The sequence below is a fragment of the Vigna umbellata genome, chromosome 1 (genome assembly GCF_029865625.1).
Source record: "Vigna umbellata cultivar VRB3 chromosome 1, Vumbellata_1.0, whole genome shotgun sequence".
NCBI lineage: Eukaryota > Viridiplantae > Streptophyta > Magnoliopsida > Fabales > Fabaceae > Vigna > Vigna umbellata.
In genome coordinates this window covers 45,962,670-45,986,162 of record NC_142165.1, presented here as the reverse complement: position 1 = coordinate 45,986,162, position 23,493 = coordinate 45,962,670, and the positions used below count along the sequence as shown (strand labels likewise).

Genomic DNA, 23,493 nt, shown 5'->3' with positions numbered 1-23,493 from the left:
CAATAGAATAATACAATCTTAGTATCACATAACTTACAATTGAGTCATCTTAGCAACACACTAAACCAAAACACATTAATTTTTCAACATTAGTGTCACCATCACTATGATCATTACACCAATAATAGAAATCACTTCTAATTATTAGATTATTATTTTCATAAACCTTCATGAATTATCTAGATCATATATCTTCCTCATTTTGTCTTGCGATAATAAATATTTCATCAATATTTTCTTTTAAACACTATTTGAAATAGTTACTCCACACCACATTAGTGGAACCACTCCCTTATCCAACACAAAAATAACAAACTCAATATTAATTACCAACAAATAATTTTATTAAAAAATATTATAATGACTCTAACCTTGTAAATAAGACAAACTCCAAAATTATTTACTAATATTCTTTGAAGTTTTTTTCATTCTCAGAATTACAAACTATTCACAATTGTAAACGAGGGTTAAGTTCATTCTCCTTGAACCACAACCATAAAAGGAACTATAACTTTGTTGTCCCCAACTATTAGAACAAGAAAAAGAAAATTAACAATGAGACATACCTTTATGAGCAATGCACACATTAGGAAAAGGAATTTGCATAATCTCTTTTCTCAAGCCACAATAACAACCATTCACAATTCATTTCATACCCTTCAAACCCTAAATTAGTATTTATCCCCAATTTTTTATTTAAAAAAATCACATTACATAAACTCAATAAAAACACAAACAAAATTAATATTTAAGCCTAAATCTAAAATTGGTTACAATTTACAATACGTCACACTTAGAATATAACATAAAATCACGGTTAAACTTGTATACTTTTGTATTGTTTCATTTCAAAAATGGTAAACACAGATTTTAATTTGATTTTTTAAAACATTCTAAATACGAATTTGATAAAGATCGTGTTAATTAGTATCATGGTAGGTGTTGTACAATAACATTATGGAGATCAGTCAAAATGTCATGTTTTAAGACATTTAATCAGAAATTTTTGGTTAAGACCCTAATTTTTTGTCTCATGGAGTTTTCACTCACAAATAAATTACTTATAATTTTCAGTATTAACTTCAGTGATTAAAATTGTTTTATACATTTTCCTATTTATCCATTTACTTTTTACTACAGTTCACTGTAGTTCTGTAATTCATTGAGGCCAATGTGAGAGGAGAATGAATGAGTGAGGACTATGGGCTCGAGGGCTTTATTGTAAGTTCATAATTTAAAAGAAAAAAGAAAATATTTATAAAGAAGAATATCAAATGATGATTTTCAGTGTGTTATTTGCAAGACAGAGAGAAAATCCCAAATGTCTCTGAATTTGCAACTAAAATATGTTGAAAAATTCAGTTTTAAGTTTCTTCAGAATGCATTATCTGTTAATGCTTTCACTTTTCCTTTTCACCTTCATACCCATTCCTTTCTTTCTTTCCCATCACTGCCACGTACTCACACTCACCCTCGCTTTCGCCCACGCACAACCGTATTCTCCGCCGTCACGGCGGAGAAGTCATCCGCGCCGCCGGTGAGGATGGTAGCTGTCGCTGGTCACGGAGCTGCCAGTCCTCTTAAGCCCGCATCCTGGGAAGAAGTCATGCTTCACACTGTTACGTACCTTCTCTCTCCTCTTTCATTGAGCTTTAGTTGTTCAGAAGTGTTTTTTTATTAATAATTGGTTTAATGTTTCAACATGTCGCTGTCCAGTCGCTGTCCAGAATCTCAGAACCCTTTTTTTTTAACACTGTTATTTTTAACACGCGTGTCATTAAAAAACGTGGATAAATTCTGTTATTTTAAATTTTGAATTAAAAAATTAAATTAAAATAGGGAAAATTCAATTAGAGCAAAGTTGGCAATTCAATCACAGAACCCCGTTCTCTCTGGAAGTTATGATAATGTATTCCGCCGGCTCCTCCTTGGACCCCATGTTATCCGGCACATTCTACAGCCACTCCTCTCTCAACCCTTCCCTTTTTCGCGGACCGACGACCCAACCCTAATTCCGCAAACCGCAGAGCCTTCAAAAATCCTTGTCCCTAAAACCGAACCCTCTCAACCTTTCAAATTCTTCCCCCAATACCATCCCACCCCCCTTTCTCCGCCTCCCGCAGCTCCGCTCCCCGGAGCAGCCCCAGCAGAAACGGCAGCGTTTGGAGTCCCCGGTGATCCCGCAGAGCAACCTGGCTCGACAACGCAGACAGAAGATGAGCGAGAAAACCCGGTGCCTGCAGAAACTGATGTCGTGGGACAAGAAAATGGACCAAGGCACGCTCCTGGAGGAAGCGTACAGGTACGTGAGGTTTCTTCAGGCGCAGATCCGCTTGCTACAGTCGATGCCCTCCCATTCATCTTCTTCCTCGCCTTCCTTCCGCCAAAACTCAGCAGTATTCGTGGATCTGGAGAAACTGAATCGCTCCCAGCTACTGCAGGTCCTGGTTAACTCACCCGTGGCACAGACCATGCTATATTCTCAAGGTTTTTGTGTCTTCTCTTTCGAACAATTTTCTCTCCTCAAAAGAATTATCAGATAGGAGGCACCACTACCGTAACCACGTTTCCCCCAAATCTATTTTTAACTAAGCTTAGATTCTGCGTTCATTTCTGCACGTTTCCCCCAAATCTATTGCCAACTTTGCCCTGATTGAAGTTTTTAAATTAATTTTTTAATTTAAAATAATATAATTCATCCACGTTTGTTTCTAATGATACTTCTGTTAAAACAACACTGTCCAAATGCCCGTGACACAATACTTAACGAAAAGATCTATTTAATTCAATTTTATAAAAATAAAAACCCAATTAAAACTTAAAAAAACGGAAGATCCTAGAGATTCTAAACTAAAACAGGAATTTATTGTTAGTAATTCTGTATCCTCTGAGGTTCTGAATTTTCAAGACTTTAAAATATTTTTTTTTTCACAGAAAGAATAAGACTTTATTCATTATTTATTGTACCTGCAATACAACATCCTATATTGAAAAATGTTAGGTTACTTTTTCTCTTTTGTTTTTAATTTCCTTTTTAGTTTTTATAGTTATGCAAATATTACTTTTTAATCTTGTATGCGAAACTTTTAGTTGTACTGCATATTTTAATTCGTGTACGTATACGAGTGAAAACGCATGCATTAAGATATATCGACAAATAAAAGGAGAGCTTGCAAGAGTTAATAGTTATATAACTTGTATATAAGGAAAATAATTATACTTAAAAGTAATATTGAAAAAAATTGTGTACACTAAAAGAAGGATATATAACATATTTATCATATTTAATCCCTTTTTGTTCTTATTGTTTAAACTTGTAGAAATAAAAAAATTAAAATAATATCTAAGGGTTCAATATTTGTAGAGGAGGGGAAAGGGTAGGAATTATGTGTAGTTTTTGTGATGTTATTCTTATGTTATGTTATTCTTTTATATTTTGGAGTGATGTTTCTAATTATACGTGTGGTACGTTTCTTTGTCACAATATTCTGCTATGAATATAGTGTGGTTATTTTTTTGGTTGGGTCCAGTACCATTAATATTCCCTTTTATCAGGCAAAGAGACTGAAATGGGTTGATGAAGGGTATGAGCTTCTTGTATTTACTGATGAATGTATTGTATCTGGCGGAGAAATGTCCACGAGACTTCAGAAAGAATTACGGGATGCGGATATATTGGTGATTATTGCTGTTACAAAACAGGAATCTGTTGAGTGGATTAATAACAACAGCAAAACTATTGAAAATGTAATATGCCTTGACTCTTCATCGGATTTGAAGAACAGATTAGGAGGCTATGATGTTCCCAGTGGAGTGAGAGGTAATATTTTTGGAACTTCTCAATCTGATAAAGCTAAAGAATCTTATGAAGTAGTGCAGACGGTTTCTGAAGCATGGGATCGACATAATTCTGATGATATAAGGTTCTGTTTGCTGGTAATAATCAATGCATATATAAGACCCGTTCCAGTATTGAATAATTTGAGAGCTAAAGGTTTTTCTACCCTAAACTGTATGTTGAGGAACTGTGGTCGCCAGGTACTTAATTGCTTGTTGGATCCCAATTGTAGAAAAGCTCTTCAATGCATGAATCAGTGTAGCCCTGTTGATCAAGTATGTAACTACCGGTGTATTGCTTCAAATGAAAGTGCAAATCTAGAATCCTTTTCGCAATGTGTATTACAGAAAAATAACTGTCTTGGGTTGGAAGCAGAAATCCCTGAAAAACCATGTGTGCCTCCAATGGTGAAGTTTCGGGGGCAGAACTTAAGTTATGAAATGGCAGAAGATCTGTTTGTGGGATGGTTGGGGAGTTTGCAATGGAGCTGGCGTGTGGTAGCAGGGCAGAATCCAGCATATGATCAATTTCCATGCCAATATCAACTATTCTATAGGGGAAAGGAAAAAGGGTCGTTCTGGTGTGAACCAGTATTCCAGGTAAAAACATTGGAAGGTCAAATGGTCTGGAGGAGGAGAAAATATAGGGTGAGAAGGGGCAAGGTACCTGGCACATTCTATTTCAGTGTATTAGACAACGGAGTTGCTTCAAATGAGTTTTGGACAATTGTGGATGTAGCTGAAAATCTTAGTTGGGGATTGTTCCATTATCATGGGGCTGCTAGAGTTGCAGGGCAGTCTTATACTGGAGCAGTACTTGTTAGTCCAGATGGAGCATTTCCAACTGACAACAGAGAGAGGACAAATATTGTTGCTGCACTAGACAAGTGTGAAATTAAAGAGTGGGAGCTATATAATGTTGATAATTGTTCATGCATAGATCCTCCCCTGGGAATTCCAGAGGGTTCTAGTTTACACACTGTAGTCCAAATTGAAGATCCAAAGCAATTGTCTGTTTGATTGTTGTGCCAAATCAATAGGAATGCTAATCTTCTCAATCCAGTTATGTTTTGCATATCTCCAGATCCTATATTCAAAGGAAGTCGATTGGTTCTGTCGCTTGTCTATATCAATGTATAAATTTCTTAAGGTTCTATCATGTTGAGTTACAGAATATGTATATTTGAAAATAATATCTGGAAAAACGTTAAAAAGCAAAAGAATAAAAGGCCAGAGGTTAGTGGGTTAATTCAAACCTATCTGAAATGTCATTCGTCTTAACACTACATAATTATCTAAAATGCGTCATTTTGAACACAGGACCGTGAAATCAGTCACCTGTAAGATAAAATTTTCTTGGAAAGTTGCATGGTGCACACAGGACGTAGTTAACCAAACAAAATAAGACAAAACTGGAGATTGTGACTAATCCTCTTAAGCCGTCAAAAACTAAGGCCACTAAAACTATATCATGAATACATTTCTCTGCAGCCGTCGAATTTATAGTAATGCAGTAGTGATACCCACTAATTCCCATGAAAACATAAAATAAAAACAAACTGAAGATTAGTTCCACTATAAATAATCCTGCACTTGAAATTTATGAAGATCTCCACAGCAAACCATGCACAGGGGAGTCCATTACATGAACTGAGCTTCTTGTCAGTGGATTCTCATCCCCATGATTTGGACGTTCACTTTGACCTTGTATGCCGTTCTGACTCAAGGACGGACAATTCCCTGAAATCGTCAGTTTTTTCTTGGATGGTTTTTATTATCATATTTAACTCAAGATCTTCTCTTTTTGCTTGATTTATGGTTGTGATTATCTTTACTGCGCTTTTTGTCACTCTTGCCACTTTCCTTCACCTTTTCAGGCCTCACTGCGCTCCTACTGGATTTTACGCTAATAAGACCACCGGTGGGTATTTTTCCATCATTATTTTGTAAAACAGTCTGAAAGCCAGAGTCTCCATCGTCAATGGCATACTGCTGGAACAATTCAGGAGTAAAGAGTGATTCTGCTTTTGATTTCATGTCATCCTGTCCAATGACAAACATGTAACATGATTTGAGCCACCAAAACTGGAGGTGAAAAAGCAAAGATTGGATTTGGAATAGTGATCTACAACAAAAGAAAACAAAAAAGATGAACACATACCTCGACTTGTTTAGCTGCATTGTTGAGATCTTCGTCCAGAGAGACACTGTGAGGTTCCATGACAATCTATGGACAAAACAGAACATAAACCAAAAAAGAAGTGGTGCAAGATTAGTGAATGTTAAAAAGGAGGCACAAACTAGAATTTGTTGTCCTAAACACAGCAGCAGAATTATAAAGTCACTAACCAAAATCTTGTGTGGATTTTAGTGAAAGCACCATGTCATGGAATACAACATTTAAATTGTCATCAAGAAACTTACTTCTTTCAGTCTTGGCAAGGTTGATTCAATCTCCTTGGATGCACGGCCATCTAGATATTTGTAGAACTTCTTCATAACCTTTATAAATAGAGACAATATTGTTTGCCTTTCCAAATTTGTTTGTCCCTGTTAAACAAAAGAGATATATATTTGAGAATGTGATTCCATCTTATTGAGAAGCGCCCCAGTGAGGGTAGACCCCGAAACAGGAAAACTCAAACCTCAAAACAAAATCGAACAATAAATTTTAGATTGACTCGTTGATTTTGTATCATGATAAACTGACAACGTACGCTCAATTTCAAAAGATGACTTAGCATACTTCAGAAAAATTCAACACATGATCCATGTCACCGACCTTACCCGGTGAGATAAGGTTTTTGTTGGGTAAATTTCACAGTAGAATTTGAATTTAATTTATACGAACATTGTTAAACCTTTTTGCATAGACATTCAACAATAATTCATCCTATTCATTAATACAACGTGGCAGCAAAAGATATCATACTTGATGCCTATAAAAAAAATTACACCAACACTGCATATAAATTAACTAATTAGGATTCAACTTTTAGATTGTCCTTTATTGCTTTGACGTACAAGACATCAAGTGATAACCAGTCATCCGAGTGCGTAATATTTTCAACTGAACAACTTATTAAGTCGATAAACAGACCTCAATGTATGAAATGTTCTGATTCTGCAGACCAATGCAGAGTAACACAGAAGCTTGAGCATAGGACAATGTAACTGGGAACTTTTGTTGGAAGTACAGACGTGTAAGGGTTGGCACCAAATCTAGGATCTGTCAAAGAGAAAAGGGGTCGAGATCAAACTTAAAAACGATCCAAATTTATTAAACAGATATTCAAATTATGTTATTTCAATGATCTAGGTTTGGAATAGTTATATCACAACTTCAGCATTTGGGTTTACATCAGTCACCACACTGAACCATTTTGAATATCATTTAATTTGGTCATCACAATTCTCACATATTGATGATCTTACATATCATGCAAGCTCACATTAATCCAGTTTCTCCAATAAAAAAATCATACTCACTTCACTCAACAACCATTAAACCACAATAACAATTGGTAAAAATATATTTATTTGTACTTAGCATTTTAAGTACACATTGAACCTTTATGCAGGCAAAAAAAACTAGGGCTTTTTTTGGTGGAGGTGGGTAGGAGAAAGATGGACTTTTGCTTTGAAAAATGAAAAAAAGCAATGAATAACCGTTTAGGATTTTACCAAATGAACCATAAGGAGTTGAAGAACAACAGTTTTCAATAACCAGAAAAGCATTAGACATGTCATCATCAAGAAACCATTCAGAAAACTGATCAGAGTATCATTATCCAACACTCGAGCTCTTACCAGATGAAAGTCAGCAAGGTTGTCAACATAAGCCTCCAAACGCTTCATATCATGTGGTGATAAATGTTCTCCGATTGACTGCAGATATTTTTCAGATGCGATTTCCTTAGGGTCTTGGTCCTTGAAATTGATTTTTGGATCTATTATGCTGGATAAATTATCGTTATAATAAGTATTTAGAAAATTAAATAGATAAATCAGGGAGGCATATCCTACAGTGTTCAAGAAAGTCTAATGGCCGAGAGTTTTAAAATTCTCTCAAAGAATCCAAGTGACGTAGATGTATTCATCAATGGACTCCCAATAAAAAGATTCCAAAAACTTAATAACAACTTTGGAAACAATTGATATTCATTTAACAATTTGAAAGGGAATGTCGTGAAAAAAAAATAAATTCATTGTATCTTTGATAATTTTTTCCTATTACCTTTTCGTTTTAATTTCCCTTAATACTATTTTCCGCTTAACCTTTATAAAGGTAAGAGCTTGTGTGCAAAAGACGTTGACATATCAAGTTCCTTTTCCTTTCAAGTGTTTTTTTTGTCTAAGATAATATTTTTCTTTTCATTTACCAATACTTCTTTTATCAAAATGAACAAATAAGGTTGTCGAAAATCTTATTCCTCATATGATCTAATTAATTATCAATAATACATAGCCTTAGTTCGTTAGAATTCAATGAACAGCAAAATATCAACATACATCTAAGAATTTAGAACAGTGAACCACTAAACTCTTGATCCTAACCTCAAAGCAAGCTTGTATTCCATGCCACGAAAGGTCGAAGCAAGAAGTTTAGTAAATCTTTGTCTAAAATCTGCAAGTGGCAAACTAAATTGTCAATCATTAACAAAAATGGATTATAATATCAAAGACATACATCATAACAGCAAAGGAAGAGAAACCCACCTTGGTAAAATGGACTAAAGAAACCCAACGGATTTGATCCATCAGCTTCAATTTCATCATTGTTCAAGGGTCTTAGGATCATGCACGAGTGCTCACCAGTAATAGTATTCTATGAAATTGAACAAACACGTTAATAACTTATAAAATTCAGTATTATTTACAAATTCAGAAAAAGTAAAGCTTAACTGGAATCTGGCCAATGTAGAAAGGAGCAAATTTATGTTTCCTCCAAAAGCGAAAAAGGTCCAAAGTTAGCCCAAAGGAGACACCAATGTAATGGAGCTTTTCTGGCCGCCTTTCACGCAGATGTACAAGCAAATGAGGTAGATCTGTTCTAGGTTTTATATTTTCTTCAAGTAGTGAAACCTGAATCAATATTCCATAATGGTATCATGAAAAAGCTAAAGTGTATTTGAAAAAGATAAGCATAAAAATGGAGTTAAAAGGCACATAAAATAACAAATCAAATATAGTCTTGCTCAAACTGCACTATGACTGTATTCAAATTATTCAATCAATAATATCTAAGAGCTAAAAGAAACTAGTTAATAAAGTGCTAACATTTGACGGTAAGGGACTGTCAAAATAATGTCTTTATTTATGAAATCAAAATGTAGCAACTGAAAGAAGCAAGAAAATTTATGCCTTTCTTTGGAAAAAAACAATAGCATGTACAATCGAAATATACATTCCAAGAGAGACATCATAAATGGTAGTAATATAGTAAAAATATGGTTACACAGGTGCTACAATGCCTGTATTTCTACTAGTGTAATTAATACCAATGACATTTTTCTAAAATTTTCATCTTTTCTAGTTGAATCACGATCCTGCCAGAGCCAATCAGCTAGACAGTAAAAGGAATCCTAGATAGTTCCAATACCACTGGCATACTTAATCTTCAGAGACTTCAATGAAGACAACTAATTCAACCAATTGAATAAGGGATTTTCAGTGGTAACATACTTTCTCTGCAGCTTCTGTAACTCTAACGCTTGGAGTCTTCCCTTCATCTTCAACATCAATCTCAGAAATAGAAGTGAGTTGTCCTTCATAGTAACTGCAGACAGTGACAAAATGATTAATTGATGATGTTCTGCAAATTACATCTTGACACACATAAAAGACTAAAGACAAAAATACAATGTATCATGAAGCAAAGTTTTAATTTTGATATATCATCTTAAAACTAGAACGAGAAAATACAAGATGCATTGAGAGAATATGCTGAATCACTATTATTATAAAAACTGATTACACGACGGTTTGTACAGTCACTAACTAAGCAAGTGCTCCACTAACTCAGCTGTTGTAACAGACTGAACAGCTGTCATAACTAACTAGAGCGTAGGTAAAGCTATCTGCAGGTCTATGATACACGTGTAAACTATAAAATAGAACCATTCACAAACAAGCCAAAACATTTCCTTGCCAGCCCTGTGCATGATGCTCTCCCACCACCTTCGTGGGGGTGGGGTCTCAGGGAAGTGCACAGACTTTACCCATAAGCACAAAGGCTGTTTCTCAGTCTAGAACTTAAGATCACCAGGTCCAAGGCATCATTCTTAGACTAGTAAACAGAGTGAGATGGAAACTTTTTGAGTAATCAGATCAAAACACACAGGAATATATTTACACCAATACTGTATTAATTACAAAAATTAAAATCCTAAGAAAAAGATAAAGCAACTCCTATACTAGAACCTAGTTTAGAGAAATAATTGACTATACACATAAATATCAGAGATATTTTCTATCAAACCGTTGAACCGTGACTCCACCCAAACAAAATAAGATACTAAATTAAAAACTTTTGACAAATTGAATGTTCACAGAAACTTCAGTAAAAAATAAAAGCATAAAATGAACATTACTCCAATTTAAACAAGAAATCAGCCATGCACTCACCGAACTAAAAGTTCAACTGCTTGTGAACCATATCCAAGCTGAAATTAAGGAAAGATGTTACAACTTTGGAGGAATCTGGATTAAACATATGGCAGAACAGAGTATAAAATTTACCCTCATGGCACTTGGGTGTGTCGCTATGCGTACAATACGAGCACCTGAAAGTGAGGGGAAAACTGTGTCTCGGAATTGCTCACAGAATTTCCATGGTATTTGATCTCCAAAAGGTTGATGACCATCACTCAAACTTTGGATAGCTGACTTACGAGAAATCTGTCCCTCAAGGGAAACCTGTAAATCAAATTTATGGAAAATTCAAGTCACAGAAAAGACAAGCAGAAGAGGGATAATAAGTGCAACCCTCTATAGTATAACCATAATTAATAACAAATTTAAAGCAAACAAAGTAAAATTTAGTTGAACAAAGAAATCTTGCAATCAACAGAAAGTTGAAATACAGCAGCCAATATTTTGAGTGTAATGATAAAGCATGAAGGTGAAAAGGAAAAAACAGAAGATGCATATACAGAAACTTCACATATATGATTAAAAAACTGATACATTCTACCAAACATCAATATTTAAACAAAGAACCCAAAGCTTCAAGCATATAAACCAATACAAGCTAGTGTCCCCGCTGAAGATTATATCAGTATCAAAATAACAGTTTCTACAGTGATAAATGCTTGTAGCTCCATAATTGGACATATAACAAGAAAGAAATCAACAATTTTACTTATCATAATCAAGCAGCAGGAAAAGATAAGGTGAACTGGTATCAGAACTGATAGGATGTTGAGAGTGTATGTAAGGAGGAAGAGAGGTTAGCCAACTGTTAGTTAACAGTTAGAGGGAGTTAGTTGCCTAACTGTGTTAACAGTTAGGAAGAGCGGGAATATATTTTTGTATAAATTGTTGAGATGGGGAGAGGAGAGGGACTTTTTGGCGATTCCAGTGTATAAACAGACTGTTTAGTCTTGTTGGGGGAAGATTAGGCTCCCTTATTGCTTCATTCTTGTATTCTTTCTTGGAGGTCAATAAAATCAGAGGTTATTCAGAACTTTTGCTCTGTTTGCGTGTGTTAGTTGGGTGAAAGATAAGGTTTCTTTATCAGAAACCTATCAATTTGGTCCGACCTGCCAGATCCAAATTTTTTGGACGCTGGGGTGAAGAGATGGAGACGACGACGGAGGCAAGATTAGAAGCGATTGAGATAACGGTGGAGGGAATGAAGGCGGAGTCGACGGCGGTACATTGCGATTTACAACAAATTATGAAAATTCTTACAAAACAGGGAAATCACGCGGAGAGCAGTTCGGAGGATAGCTCCGTGAATGATAACTGACACAGAGGGAATGAGGAGACCGGAGGCGGTGGAAGCGGCAACAGAAGTGGAGCGCAAAGGCCTTGGAGGAAGAGGGTGGTGTTACCCACCTTTGACGGAGACAAGCCACTTAGTTGGCTCAATCGGGCAGAAAGGTTTTTCGATATACAAAGAGTGACGAACGATGAAGAAAAGGTGGAGGTCGCCTACGTAAGCATGGAGGCAGCGCGGCGTACTGGTTCACTTTCTGGAAAGAGAAAGCGAGAAACCGAACGTGGAACGGGTTGAAAGAAGCCGTGATTAATCGCTTCGGTGGTGGATCCAGGGGAACCGTATTCGAGCGACTGGCTACTATGCGTCAGGAAGGAACAGTCGAGGAATTCGTGCGTCAGTTCGAAGTTTTGATGGGGCAGACAACGGGGATTCCAGAGGAACAGGTGATGGGCTACTTCTTAGCCGGTTCACGTGAGGACGTGAAGGGTCAGGTGCGGATCCAGAACCCATCGGAGTTGATGGAGGCGCTGAGGATTGCGCGCAACGTAGAAGATGCGATGATGAAAGCGCAGGGAAGCCAGGCTAGTGGATTAAAGATGAACCCATTCGGTGCGCGATCAATGGGTATCGTGACGCGATCGGAATCGACTAAACCATCGACGAACCCGTTTGGAAGAACAGAGGGTGGAGGAACCGCGAGGAGAGAGGGAGCGGCGGCTAACACTATAGCGAGGGGGAGCGCTGCGATTGGGAGTAAAGGTCGAGGTCGAATGGTTCGAAACTTACCCTACCCCGAGTTTCTTAAGAGAAAGGAGGAGGGGCGTTGTTTCCGATGTGGCAGCCCATTTGCACGGCCATCGATGCGCCGAGAGAAGTTTACGGGTGTTATTGCGGCAGAGGACGAAGACGAAGGGGAAGAGGGCGAGGTAAACGACGACCAGGAGGAGAAAGAGATGGAGTTGTCCGCATGTTCGGCAGAAGGCTGGACCAACCCGGGAACCTTGAAGTTGATGGGGAAAATTGGTGAATGGAGGGTGGTGGTGCTCATACACAGCGGAGCAAGCCACAACTATATAAGTAAGAGGACCACGGAGGAGCTGAGCTTGCCGGTGATCGATACTATACCATACCCAGTGAGTTTGGGCGACGGGTGTCGACGGATTACCCAAGGACGATGTGAAGGGGTGATTATCCGACTGGAGGAGGTGGATGTGGAGGAAGAGTTCCATGTCTTTGAGTTGGGGGGCGTCGACGTTATTCTGGGGGTTGCATGGTTGGCTAAATTGGGCGAAGTTCGGACGAATTGGGGTAGCATGACAATGGAATATAATGTGGGGGATAAAAAGATCACGATCAAGGGTGATCCAGCCCTATCGCGCCAGCTGGTGAAAGCGAGATCTTTGTGGAAGCTGGGAGATAACGCTGAGTCAGGAGCATTAGTGTGGGGTCTAAGTGCACTAGAGACAGCTGAAGACGGTGAGTGGGGGACAGATGTGACAGGCCAGCAGCAGGCTGAACTAGAAAAGCTGCTGCAAACCCACCATCGCTTATTCCAAGTTGTGCACGGGCTACCTCCAACACGTCACATACAACACCGAATAAAATTGAAAGTGGGTGTAGACCCTATAAATGTGAGGCCATACCGCTATCCTCACATTCTGAAAGGTGAGATCGAAAAACAGGTGGATGATATGTTGAAGGCCGGGATCATACGCCACAACACGAGTCCGTTTTCCAGCCCGGTCATCCTCGTGAAGAAGAAGGGTGGGAGTTGGCGTTTTTGTGTAGATTACAGAGCCCTGAACAAGGCCACTGTATTGGACAAATTCCCTATTCCGATGTAGAGGAGCTGCTGGACGAATTAAGAGGGGCCAGGTACTTCTCAAAGATCGATTTGAAATCTGGGTACCACCAGATCAGGATGGAGGAAGAGGACGTAGCCAAGACAGCCTTCCGCACCCACCTGGGACACTTCGAGTTTTTCGTGATGCCGTTCGGACTTACGAACGCGCCGGCCACTTTTTAGAGTACCATGAACCAGTTGTTACAACCGTATCTTAGGAAATGGGTGCTGGTGTTTTTCGACGATATTCTCATCTATAGTCCAAACTGGGTGGATCATTTAAAGCAGCTGGGTATGGTGATGCTGCTGGAACGAAATGGGTGGGTGGCCAACCGGAAAAAGTGTGACTTTGGAAGAAGGAAGATACGTTACTTGGGCCATCAAATTTCCAAACAAGGGGTGGAAATGGACGGTGATAAAATTAGAGCGGTGGTTGAATGGGAAGAACCCAGAAACTTAAAAGCGTTGAGAGGGTTCCTGGGGCTCACCAGTTACTATCGGAGGTTCTTAACGGGCTATGGAAAAATAGCAAAATCATTGAAGGAGTTACTCAAAAAGGGAAGATTCACGTGGAATGAACAGGCGAAGCAAGCTATGGATGAATTAAAGGCAGCTATCACGCCGGGCATTTCAATCAGGAGTTCCATGTTGAGTGTAATGCCTCAGGAGGAGGAGTAGGTGTCGTGCTGACCCAAAACAGGAGACCCATTGCCTTCTACACTAAGGCCTTGTCGGAGAACACCTTTAGTAAATCGATCTACGAGAAGGAGTTAATGGCTTTGGTGTTAGCCATCCAACACTGGAGACCGTACTTGGTGGGAAGAAAATTCATGGTGCACACAGACCAGCGTAGCTTGAAATATTTGTTGGAGCAGAGGATAACTACCCAGAGTCAGCAAAACTGGTTAGCGAAGTTGATGGGTTATGAATTTGAGATTGTGTATAGGAAGGGTAGTATGAACCAGGCTGCCGACGCTCTTTCGAGGAAGCATGAAGGAGAACGGGGAGAAAGGGAATTGCAAGCTATCTCTAAGCCGTTTTGGCCAGACTTCCAAGAGATCTTGAAGGAGGTAGAGGAGGATTCCGAGCTACAAAAGGTGATTGCTGGTCTGAAAAGTGATCCCAACTCGCATGGGGCGTACACTTTAGAGAACGAAAGACTGCATTATAAAGGCCGACTGGTAATATCTGCAAACGCAACTTGGATCCCTAAGTTACTTGAGGAATTTCATGTGACAAAGACCGGGGGCATTCGGGGGTCTACAGAACTTATAGAAGGATAGCCCAATCTTTGTATTGGGTGGGTATGAAGAAGGAGATTACAGAATTTGTGGCGAGTTGTGCAGTGTGCCAACAACACAAATACGTAACAGCATCACCTCAAGGCTTGTTACAGCCTTTACCAATTCCTCAGGCAGTGTGGGAGGAAATTAGCCTAGACTTCATCGTGAGACTACCTAAGTCACAAGGATATGATGCTATTATGGTGGTGGTTGACCGGCTGACTAAATATGCTCATTTTTTGGGATTAAAGCACCCATATTCTGCAAAAACAGTCGCTGATGTATTTGCTAAGGAGGTAATCAGGTTGCATGGGATCCCAGTTTAGGTGGTAAGTGACAGAGATCCCTTGTTCTTGAGATTTTTTGGAGAGAGCTGTTTAAAATGCAAGGGACTCAGCTCAAAATGAGTACATCTTACCATCTGGAAACGAATGGGCAAACGGAGGTTGTGAACCGCATAGTTGAAGGTTACCTGCGGTGTTTTTGTTCTGAACAGCCCAAGAGCTAGTATTCAATGTTACCCTGGGCATAATTTTGATACAACACAAGCTACCAAGGGGCAGCAAGATGCACGCCATTTGAGACTGTATATGGAAGGCCCCCTCCCTCTTTCAGTCGGTTTATCCCAGGAGAAACACAGGTTGAAGCTGTAGCACAAGATCTCATGACGAGAGATGAGGCCCTCAAGCAGTTGAAATATCATTTAAGCCGTGCCCAGGATTTGATGACACAACAAGCTAATAAAAAGAGAAGAGAAGTGGATATAAAGGTGGGGAATTGGGTATATTTGAAGATAAGGCCCCACAGACAGTCTTCCATGCCGGTGCGACTACACCTAAAGTTGTCAGCTATATTTTGGGCCATTCGAAGTATTACAGTAGGTTGGCAATGTGGCTTTCAGGCTGGAGCTTCCAAAGGCAGCGCGAATTCACTCGGTGTTCCATGCCTCTCAATTAAAAAAAGCGGTGGGAGATCAAATAGTAGAAAAAGGTTTACCCGAGGAGTTGCAGGCAGAGGGACCTGCTTTTTGGCCAACCAAGATTCTGAAGCGCAGACAAATACAGCAGGGAGATGAGGTGTTTCAACATGTGCTGGTAGAGTGGCAGACCGGGGGTGTAGAAGGGGCGACTTGGGAAGATTTAGCAACAATCAAGGACCAATTTCCGGAGTTCAACCTTGAGGACAAGGTTGAAAATGGAGGGGAGGGTAATGATAGGAAGTTGAGAGTGTATGTAAGGAGGAAGAGAGGTTAGCCAACTGTTAGTTAACAGTTAGAGGGAGTTAGTTGCCTAACTGTGTTAACCAACTGTTAGTTAACAGTTAGAGGGAGTTAGTTGCCTAACTGTGTTAATAGTTAGGAAGAGCGGGAATATATTTTTGTATAAATTATTGAGATGGGGAGAGGAGAGGAACTTTTTGGCAATTCCAGTGTATAAACAGACTGTTTAGTCTTGTTGGGGGAAGATTAGGCTCCCTTATTGCTTCATTCTTGTATTCTTTCTTGGAGGTCAATAAAATCAGAAACCTATCAAGAACACATTATAATGACCAGGTGAAAAGAAAAATGGAAATAAGAGGTTCTGTCAAAACACAGAAGGGAAGCCAAGCCATGAGAGCCAATGAGACAGGCCCAATGCAAAAATAGAGCAGAAAAATTGGTTGATCAAATATGCAAACCTGAATGACACACAGAATATCAGGAAGTTGATTCTTTGATTCATCAACAGGCCCTGTCATACAAATACTATTATAAGACTAATTCAAGTCATGTTAATTAAGACGAGGAACAAAAGAATAATACATAGAAAGAAAATCAAGTTTACCAAGTAGTACAAATAAGTGGTGTGCTGGAGCATCTGCCATTAGTTGCAAATCATTGGGAGAATTCTTGTAATGAGATGCAACATATAAAGCCATCATTCGCTGCAATAATAAAATATTTTTAGAACAGAATTTAAACACATGAAAATATCAACCACAAGCCACCCTACAAAATCAGATATCTGATTTTACCTGCAAAAATAATTCACTATCTCTGTGGTAAGAGAAAAGAGTATCCCGATTAACATAGTATAAATCACACTCACTGGGTGGTGGTAACCTGTTTTCAAGAGAAAAACAATAAATGGAGATTGAAAAAATGGTCTCACTTTCAAGGGAAATATGAAATGTGCTTTGATCTAACCTGCTAAGATTAGGGATGGCATTTGAAACATCTAAGCAAAGTAGATTGTTAAGCCAGCTTTCAATGGGATCCCCAGAAGCATATCTGATGGATTCACTCAATTCTATTTTCTTAAAAAGACGACCTGATGCATCAAGTCAACATTAATGCACACATACCTTGAAAAAGATATTAATCAGTGAAAACCAATTATCTCTATTCCACAATCAACTTAGATTGTTTTCATTAAAAAAACTAATGACATGCACGATATTTATTTACATTTAAATTGAATTCTAAAAGTCTGAGGTGTAAGTACCAGTGTCCTTTGTGCTCTTAGCAGACACGTGACTTCGCTCTTCCAATTGCTGCAAAAGTTTGAGCGATAAAGAGCGTCCAGTACCTTCATAACTTCCAATGAATTACCAAAAAGAGTCAGCAATTAAGCCATGTTATAAGTTAAGGTCCATTAACTGAGACATAAAATTGACTAACGAATGGATTGATAATTGTTTAGAAAAAAATTGCATTTGATGGAATATTTCACCAAAAACAAACATTATTCATACCCATTAACAGTAGAAGACAGAAAGACCAGATAAGGGCCCAACAAAGACTTCACCACTGGAAGTGGAATAGCGGCTGCTTCATCAACAACCAACAACTCAACTTGTGAAAGCTTTTCATGCTCATTTGGCAGTATATACTGAATGAAAAAAAAAATGAAGATGAAAAATAAGTCCAGAATTACATTTGATTGTAACTACACGGCAACAGAAAGTTCCATTAACAGTATTAATACAGAGGGATCAACGACCTGACCTGAATTGTCTGTCTGTGGTGCTTATAAATATTGATCCTTACAGTAGCTTTCTTGAACTCGGGATTCACACTTTTCACCACATCAAAATCTATATGTTCCTATTGTCAGTGGAAACAGTAGCCCTCTTAGAGTATATTTTGGAAAAGATTAAATTCTGATTAAAAAACATTATTTAAGAATAAAAGCTGGTATGTTTAGTAAGGCAACTTTAGTGTACTTCACTTTTTAAGCTCGTGTACTGGGTGACCATTTTTTAAAATCAATTTTGTTCAGATAAATCAATCCAAATATGCACTATAGGTAATGATTTAGATGGGAAATGAACCACAGAAATAAAAATAAATAAATGCTAGTGATCACTTAATTACCAAAACTAACAGCCCAGTTGCCATCTTTGGAACTTATGCTTACTTAATAACCAAGTTGCCATCTTTAGAACTTTTGCAACTAAAAGTCATACTAATTAACCAATAATAGTTGTAGCCATCAACAAGGGAGAAAACCAGTACCTTGTAGTCAAGAGCATCAAAACCTTTGCATACAAAATCAAACAAGGTTTTCAAATTTTCAGGGCTAGGCGCAGTCACAAAGATATTTGAATACCTACAGATAATTTTCTTGTAAGTTACTCAAAAATTTGTTGTAACTATCCAAATAAATATATCTATGTCTGATGGAACAGTACCCCACAGCTACAGCTCCAGCAATTGATAAACCAAGAGCAGCTGATTTCCCACGGCCACGAGCAGCCAATAAAGCAACAGTACTACGTAGTGTCTTGTCTAAAATTGCATCCAGAAATGTCACAACAGCCTTTCCCTATATACAAAAATCATATATAAACTTGCTGACATCCACCACCCAAAAACTAATTTCTTTGGTAAGAAGAAAATGAGTTAAGGTAAAACATTCGACCTGGTCCATCGTGCAACACTTCCTAATCAATGGACCAACAGGGAAATCTTCATTTAGTTGTTCTTTAAGGTTTTTCAGCTCCAGTTCTGCTTCTGAGAGTTCTTCAGAGTCCTACAGCACCAATTCAGAGACTTACATATTAGCTATTGAAACCCATCAAAATTTAAAGAAACAACCATCAAGCTTGGATGCCAAGAAATATAGAAGAATAAAAATCCTACAATATAGTTTAAATAGCTTTGGTAATATTACTTAAAAAATTGCGTTCATACACTACAATTAGAAAAATATAGGATATTTCAGATATCAAGACAACAAGACAAAAGTTTGGAAAATGTAAAAAAGTATGCAAAACTACACTACATAATACAAAATAATAACTCCAAAATTTATTAGAATAGTATTTTCAACAAGTAAGAATGTTATAGCATTCCAGTGCAAAATTTACTATAAATAATTTTCATGATATTTGATATGCAAAAGGTTGTCAATAACAACTGATGCACTCCGGAAATTATGACGATAATGTTTTAAAAATAACACGAACCAAAATTTACTAAATGCAAAACTACAAACCATCATTACAAATGAGGAATACTGCATCCCGAAGGAAGATCAATAATAAAAATTAATTAGTATTGTTGAAAGTATGTGCGGCCTAGATGTACTTTATACAGTATTGCACTGTATCCTTATCCTATAACTAGTAGTATATTAGTATTTATATATCACACACACACACATATGTACACACACATAGGGAGGCTGTGCTATACAGATCACCCTATTATATAATCGCTCTCCCTAGTCTCTTCCATGTTCCATCTTCCTCCATGTACTATCACTCTCCACCACGTTTACAAGTACAAATATCTTCAATATTCACAGTTATCAAATGCTTCAAAACTATCACTAAGTCTCTATCATATATTAAAAAGCAAAACTTATATGAACTCTATCAGACAGATTCTTGAGGAAGAGAAGGACCTGTTTGCACCATAATCTTCACACAAAAAATCGATCAAGAAGCATTGCAAGTTTAAACTAAGAATTAAAACATGTGAGAATATTTAAAGAAAATAATTATTTGTTTTGCACTTATGCTAACATTAAAAGAAAGTCCTTCATGCAATATATTGGATACCCCACATTAACAGGAGATATGGTCATATTAGAGTATATAAGTATATGCAAATTAGAGTATACAAGTATATGCAAACCTTACTCTACATGTTGGTTTTATAAGGTTAAGTTACACTTAAAAGTTCACTTTTTAAAATAGTATCTGAGTTTATCAAGGACCTATCTTGATGAGGTTTGTTGAAACCAACTATGTTACCCAATATCAGGGCTCTATTGGACCACCCACAAATATCTAGTCTCATGCTCATCTAGTCCTTGGCATGAGGGGTGTGTTAGAGGATCTAACTTGGAGTAGAAATATGGGATCTCCAACACATCAAAACCCAAACAATCCACAAACCCCAATGAAAAAAAAAGTGCAAGGAAATATTTTGTTTAATACATAATAATAGAAGTACCTCTTTAGCGGGAACCGGGGAAATAGACCTTATGTGAGATGAAATTGGTAAAACATTTAGTTCATCATCCATGACTACGCATGCCTTGCAAGATGCTAGAGACAATAAGAACCGTTCATTAAAGCGCCCAGCAGCCTCAGAGTGGGATTCAGTTCGAAATCTATCATGGACATCCTGCAAGCAGTGATCCACAAGAAAGCTGAATTTAATGAGACTTCTAACAGAAAAGCAGCATGGTAAGTACCAGCCTTGCCTCCTTAACATACACTATATTTATTTTAGTAAAGCCCCAATCAAACATATAGGATTATGCTATCTTTTTTTATCAGAAAATATTAGTTGTAAATATATTACTTTTTGTTAACAAGTGCACCAACCCACGACCTATAATTGATTGATGTATTTTGGTTTGTTGCCGTCAAAAAATACTTCCTTGCCAATTGAGAAGGTTGCAGATATATCAAGAAAATTATTACTAATCAGATATAAGAATAGCATCAAATAATGACCGATATCCTTCTTTTAGTAAAAGGATAGGCATGAAGAGAGTGTAATGATTCATGAAAGCATATGAACTCCAATAAATGAAAATGCAGACAAGAACAAACAAAAATGAATATCCCAGATCTAAAGCCCTGGACAGGAATATCAGCAAAAGAAGGGAGTACAACTATATCTTGAAAGAACACATATACTTAACCAAATGAATTGGAAATTTAAAAGGAAAAACTAGAATATCAATTCTTATGAATCTACTTTCATACCATGACCATGGTGTACAGACTTGTCAGCGAGGATAGAGAGCGTAGCAGCAGAACAACCAACCCGCCTCCCTGCACTGTCTCCATTGTTCTTGCTAGAAGATTAGGTGTCAATGCCTCAAAATCCTAAAGAGAAAGATGATGCAAAAAAAAAAAAATCATTGTAGAGAAAGGAAAGAAAAAGACAGCTCAGAAAGAAAAAAAGCAAAAGAAAATGAGCTACAAGGAAATATATGATACCTGAAGTACACACATTCCAAAGGTGTTACCAAGAATTCTTTCCGACTCCTTATATAAACAATATGTTAATCCCCCACTTGCCACAAACAATTCAAATGAATCACCTTTATCTGGATCATAAAGACCCCTCTGCATCAACTTTTTAATCTGCTTGCTGCGCTTTTTCTTGTGACTGCATTAGGACATTTATGATCAATCATCTTAATCAAGCTCAAACAAACCTCATTCAGAAGCAACTCTAACCAACCAAGACAACAGCATATCAAAGTTTATTCACAGAAGACAGTTTTATTGATTGTATCCAGAACCTGCTCAGTTCTAGTTTGTCCTTGTAGCACCACAATACGGTTGGCCTGGACTTAATCTGCGCCTTGCTAAGCATGTAATGAAGATTAACAATCTGCACGCAGAAGAGTCACTGCAGTTAGCATTCAAATACAGTTTCCAAAGGGTTCCAATCCTAGGAAGCATATCACTATAAGGCTACAACAAAAAGACCTGGTCACGAGACTTGTCACCAATGATGACGAACATGGACCTATGCCTTGTTCTAACGCCATTTTCAATTAGAGTTCTGATTCGCTCGTCCACTTTCTTCCTCATTTCCTTGCTACGAAATTTAAGTGCTCACAAGTAACCACTTCTTCGCAACGTACACAACAAAAATGACCAATAATAAATAATTGGTTAAACTAAAGATTTTCCTGAACTTCAAATTCCTTCTTTCGTAATTGAAATTCGTAAGTGCTAAATCGCAACAGTGTCAATACAAATAAAACACACTAAAGGCCTCGACTGAAAAAGAGAAGGAAATGTTGACGAATGAATTAATGAACAAAAATTGGGGGAAAGTGGAACCTGGAGTAGAAGGACGGCTGCAAACTGAGGATTTTGAATTTGAATAAACCAAAAGAAAGAGAAGGAAGAAAGAGAAAAAAAAAAACTACAAGTTATATATACTAGGGTTTACGGAGGGCTTAAGCATATACCCCCTCAAACTATTCTATGTAGTAAGAGAATTTATAACTGATGTTATATCAACACTTTTTTTTACAATAATATTCAAATATTAATTATTAAAATAAATAATATTAATATTATGGTTATAAAAAAATTGTATTAATTGAATTTTTAATATTATAATTATAGAATAAAAAAGTTGTAACTTTTTGTCAGAATAACAACCATTTATTATAATGAATATATTTTATAAATGAATGAGATTGAGTAATATATAAGAATGAAAAAATGAAAAATACATAAAAAACTTATAAAAGGCAATATGTTATTATCTATATTATAATTTACATATTTCTAAAAAATATATCTGTAAATACATTTATAAAGATATTATTTTATATTAATGTTTACATATATCTTTTAACAATACAATGTTTCTTTTCTATTTTCTCTATAATTTGAGATTTTATTTTTAGTTTTCAACATATTAATAAAAATAAAACTTTTATTTTGAAAATTAGATCAGCCAATCAAATTAATGAATCAATTACCTAATTGATTTAAATAAAAAATATGTATGCATAAATGATATAATATTTTAAAAAATCATGAAGATAACAAATATTGTTTCTTAAAATATTTGATTGTTTATTATAATACAGTAATTTTATTATTTTGGTCCTTAAATATATATATATATATATATATATATATATATATATATGTGTGTGTGTGTGTGTGTGTTTAGTCCATATAAAGTAAATTTTACTATTTTTATTACTGTAACATATAACACGGCAAGAGGTGAGTGTAATGTTTTATTTATCATATAATCGCTCAAAGGCAAGTGATTAAACTAATAATAGCCAAAAAAGTTTAGCAAGAAAAACAATAAAATAGGTATATTAGAGAAAGTATAGTCATATTTAAGCTTTTTTAAAGTATTTGAGATAAAATTATAATTAATTCACACTGTAAAGATTACTAGTACATACTTAAAAATTAACATCATATTTTAAAATTTGGCTTAAATATAACTTTTGTCCTCTATTTTGTTTTGTTGAATCCATAATTTTGGTATTTCTAAGTCTAAAATATTTAATATTGGCAATGCAGTTGGATTTTTTAGTAAAAAACCAAACTTTTATAATATCATCTCCCTCTGAACTTGTTCAGCAATA

The 23,493-nt window shown here is 36.8% G+C and overlaps 2 protein-coding genes across 5 annotated transcripts; one reads left to right on the top strand and one right to left on the bottom strand.

Annotated features, from left to right (window-relative positions):
- The first annotated feature begins 1,307 nt into the window (after window positions 1-1,307).
- LOC124826291 (violaxanthin de-epoxidase-like protein) lies at window positions 1,308-4,991 on the top strand. 2 transcript variants are annotated; one of them, XM_047299085.2, is made up of 2 exons: window positions 1,308-1,618; window positions 3,556-4,991. In XM_047299085.2, the coding sequence occupies exons 1-2, from the start codon at window positions 1,322-1,324 to the stop codon at window positions 4,855-4,857; spliced, it is 1,599 nt and encodes a 532-aa protein (XP_047155041.1). In that variant the 5' UTR covers window positions 1,308-1,321; the 3' UTR covers window positions 4,858-4,991. The 2 variants fall into 2 exon arrangements, with proteins under 2 accessions (XP_047155041.1, XP_087959495.1); XM_088103369.1 differs by lacking the exon at window positions 1,308-1,618 and adding an exon at window positions 1,850-2,441.
- Window positions 4,992-5,162: 171 nt separating this feature from the next.
- On the bottom strand, window positions 5,163-22,344 carry LOC124826290 (GNAT acetyltransferase (DUF699)). 3 transcript variants are annotated; one of them, XM_047299084.2, is made up of 27 exons: window positions 22,211-22,344; window positions 21,851-21,992; window positions 21,661-21,752; window positions 21,353-21,524; window positions 21,116-21,238; window positions 20,352-20,525; window positions 18,811-18,921; window positions 18,581-18,714; window positions 18,405-18,498; window positions 17,895-17,993; window positions 17,642-17,778; window positions 17,392-17,483; window positions 17,094-17,217; window positions 16,922-17,009; window positions 16,732-16,831; window positions 16,586-16,638; window positions 10,579-10,755; window positions 10,465-10,502; window positions 9,523-9,616; window positions 8,743-8,922; window positions 8,557-8,665; window positions 8,395-8,464; window positions 7,648-7,795; window positions 6,938-7,066; window positions 6,262-6,387; window positions 5,999-6,064; window positions 5,163-5,880 (listed from the first exon to the last, which is right to left on the bottom strand). In XM_047299084.2, the coding sequence occupies exons 2-27, from the start codon at window positions 21,953-21,955 to the stop codon at window positions 5,626-5,628; spliced, it is 3,090 nt and encodes a 1,029-aa protein (XP_047155040.1). In that variant the 5' UTR covers window positions 21,956-21,992; window positions 22,211-22,344; the 3' UTR covers window positions 5,163-5,625. The 3 variants fall into 3 exon arrangements, with proteins under 3 accessions (XP_047155040.1, XP_047155039.1, XP_087959494.1); XM_047299083.2 differs by having other exon boundaries at window positions 21,851-21,995; window positions 22,211-22,338; XM_088103368.1 differs by having other exon boundaries at window positions 21,851-21,962; window positions 22,211-22,335.
- Between the last annotated feature and the right edge of the window lie 1,149 nt (window positions 22,345-23,493).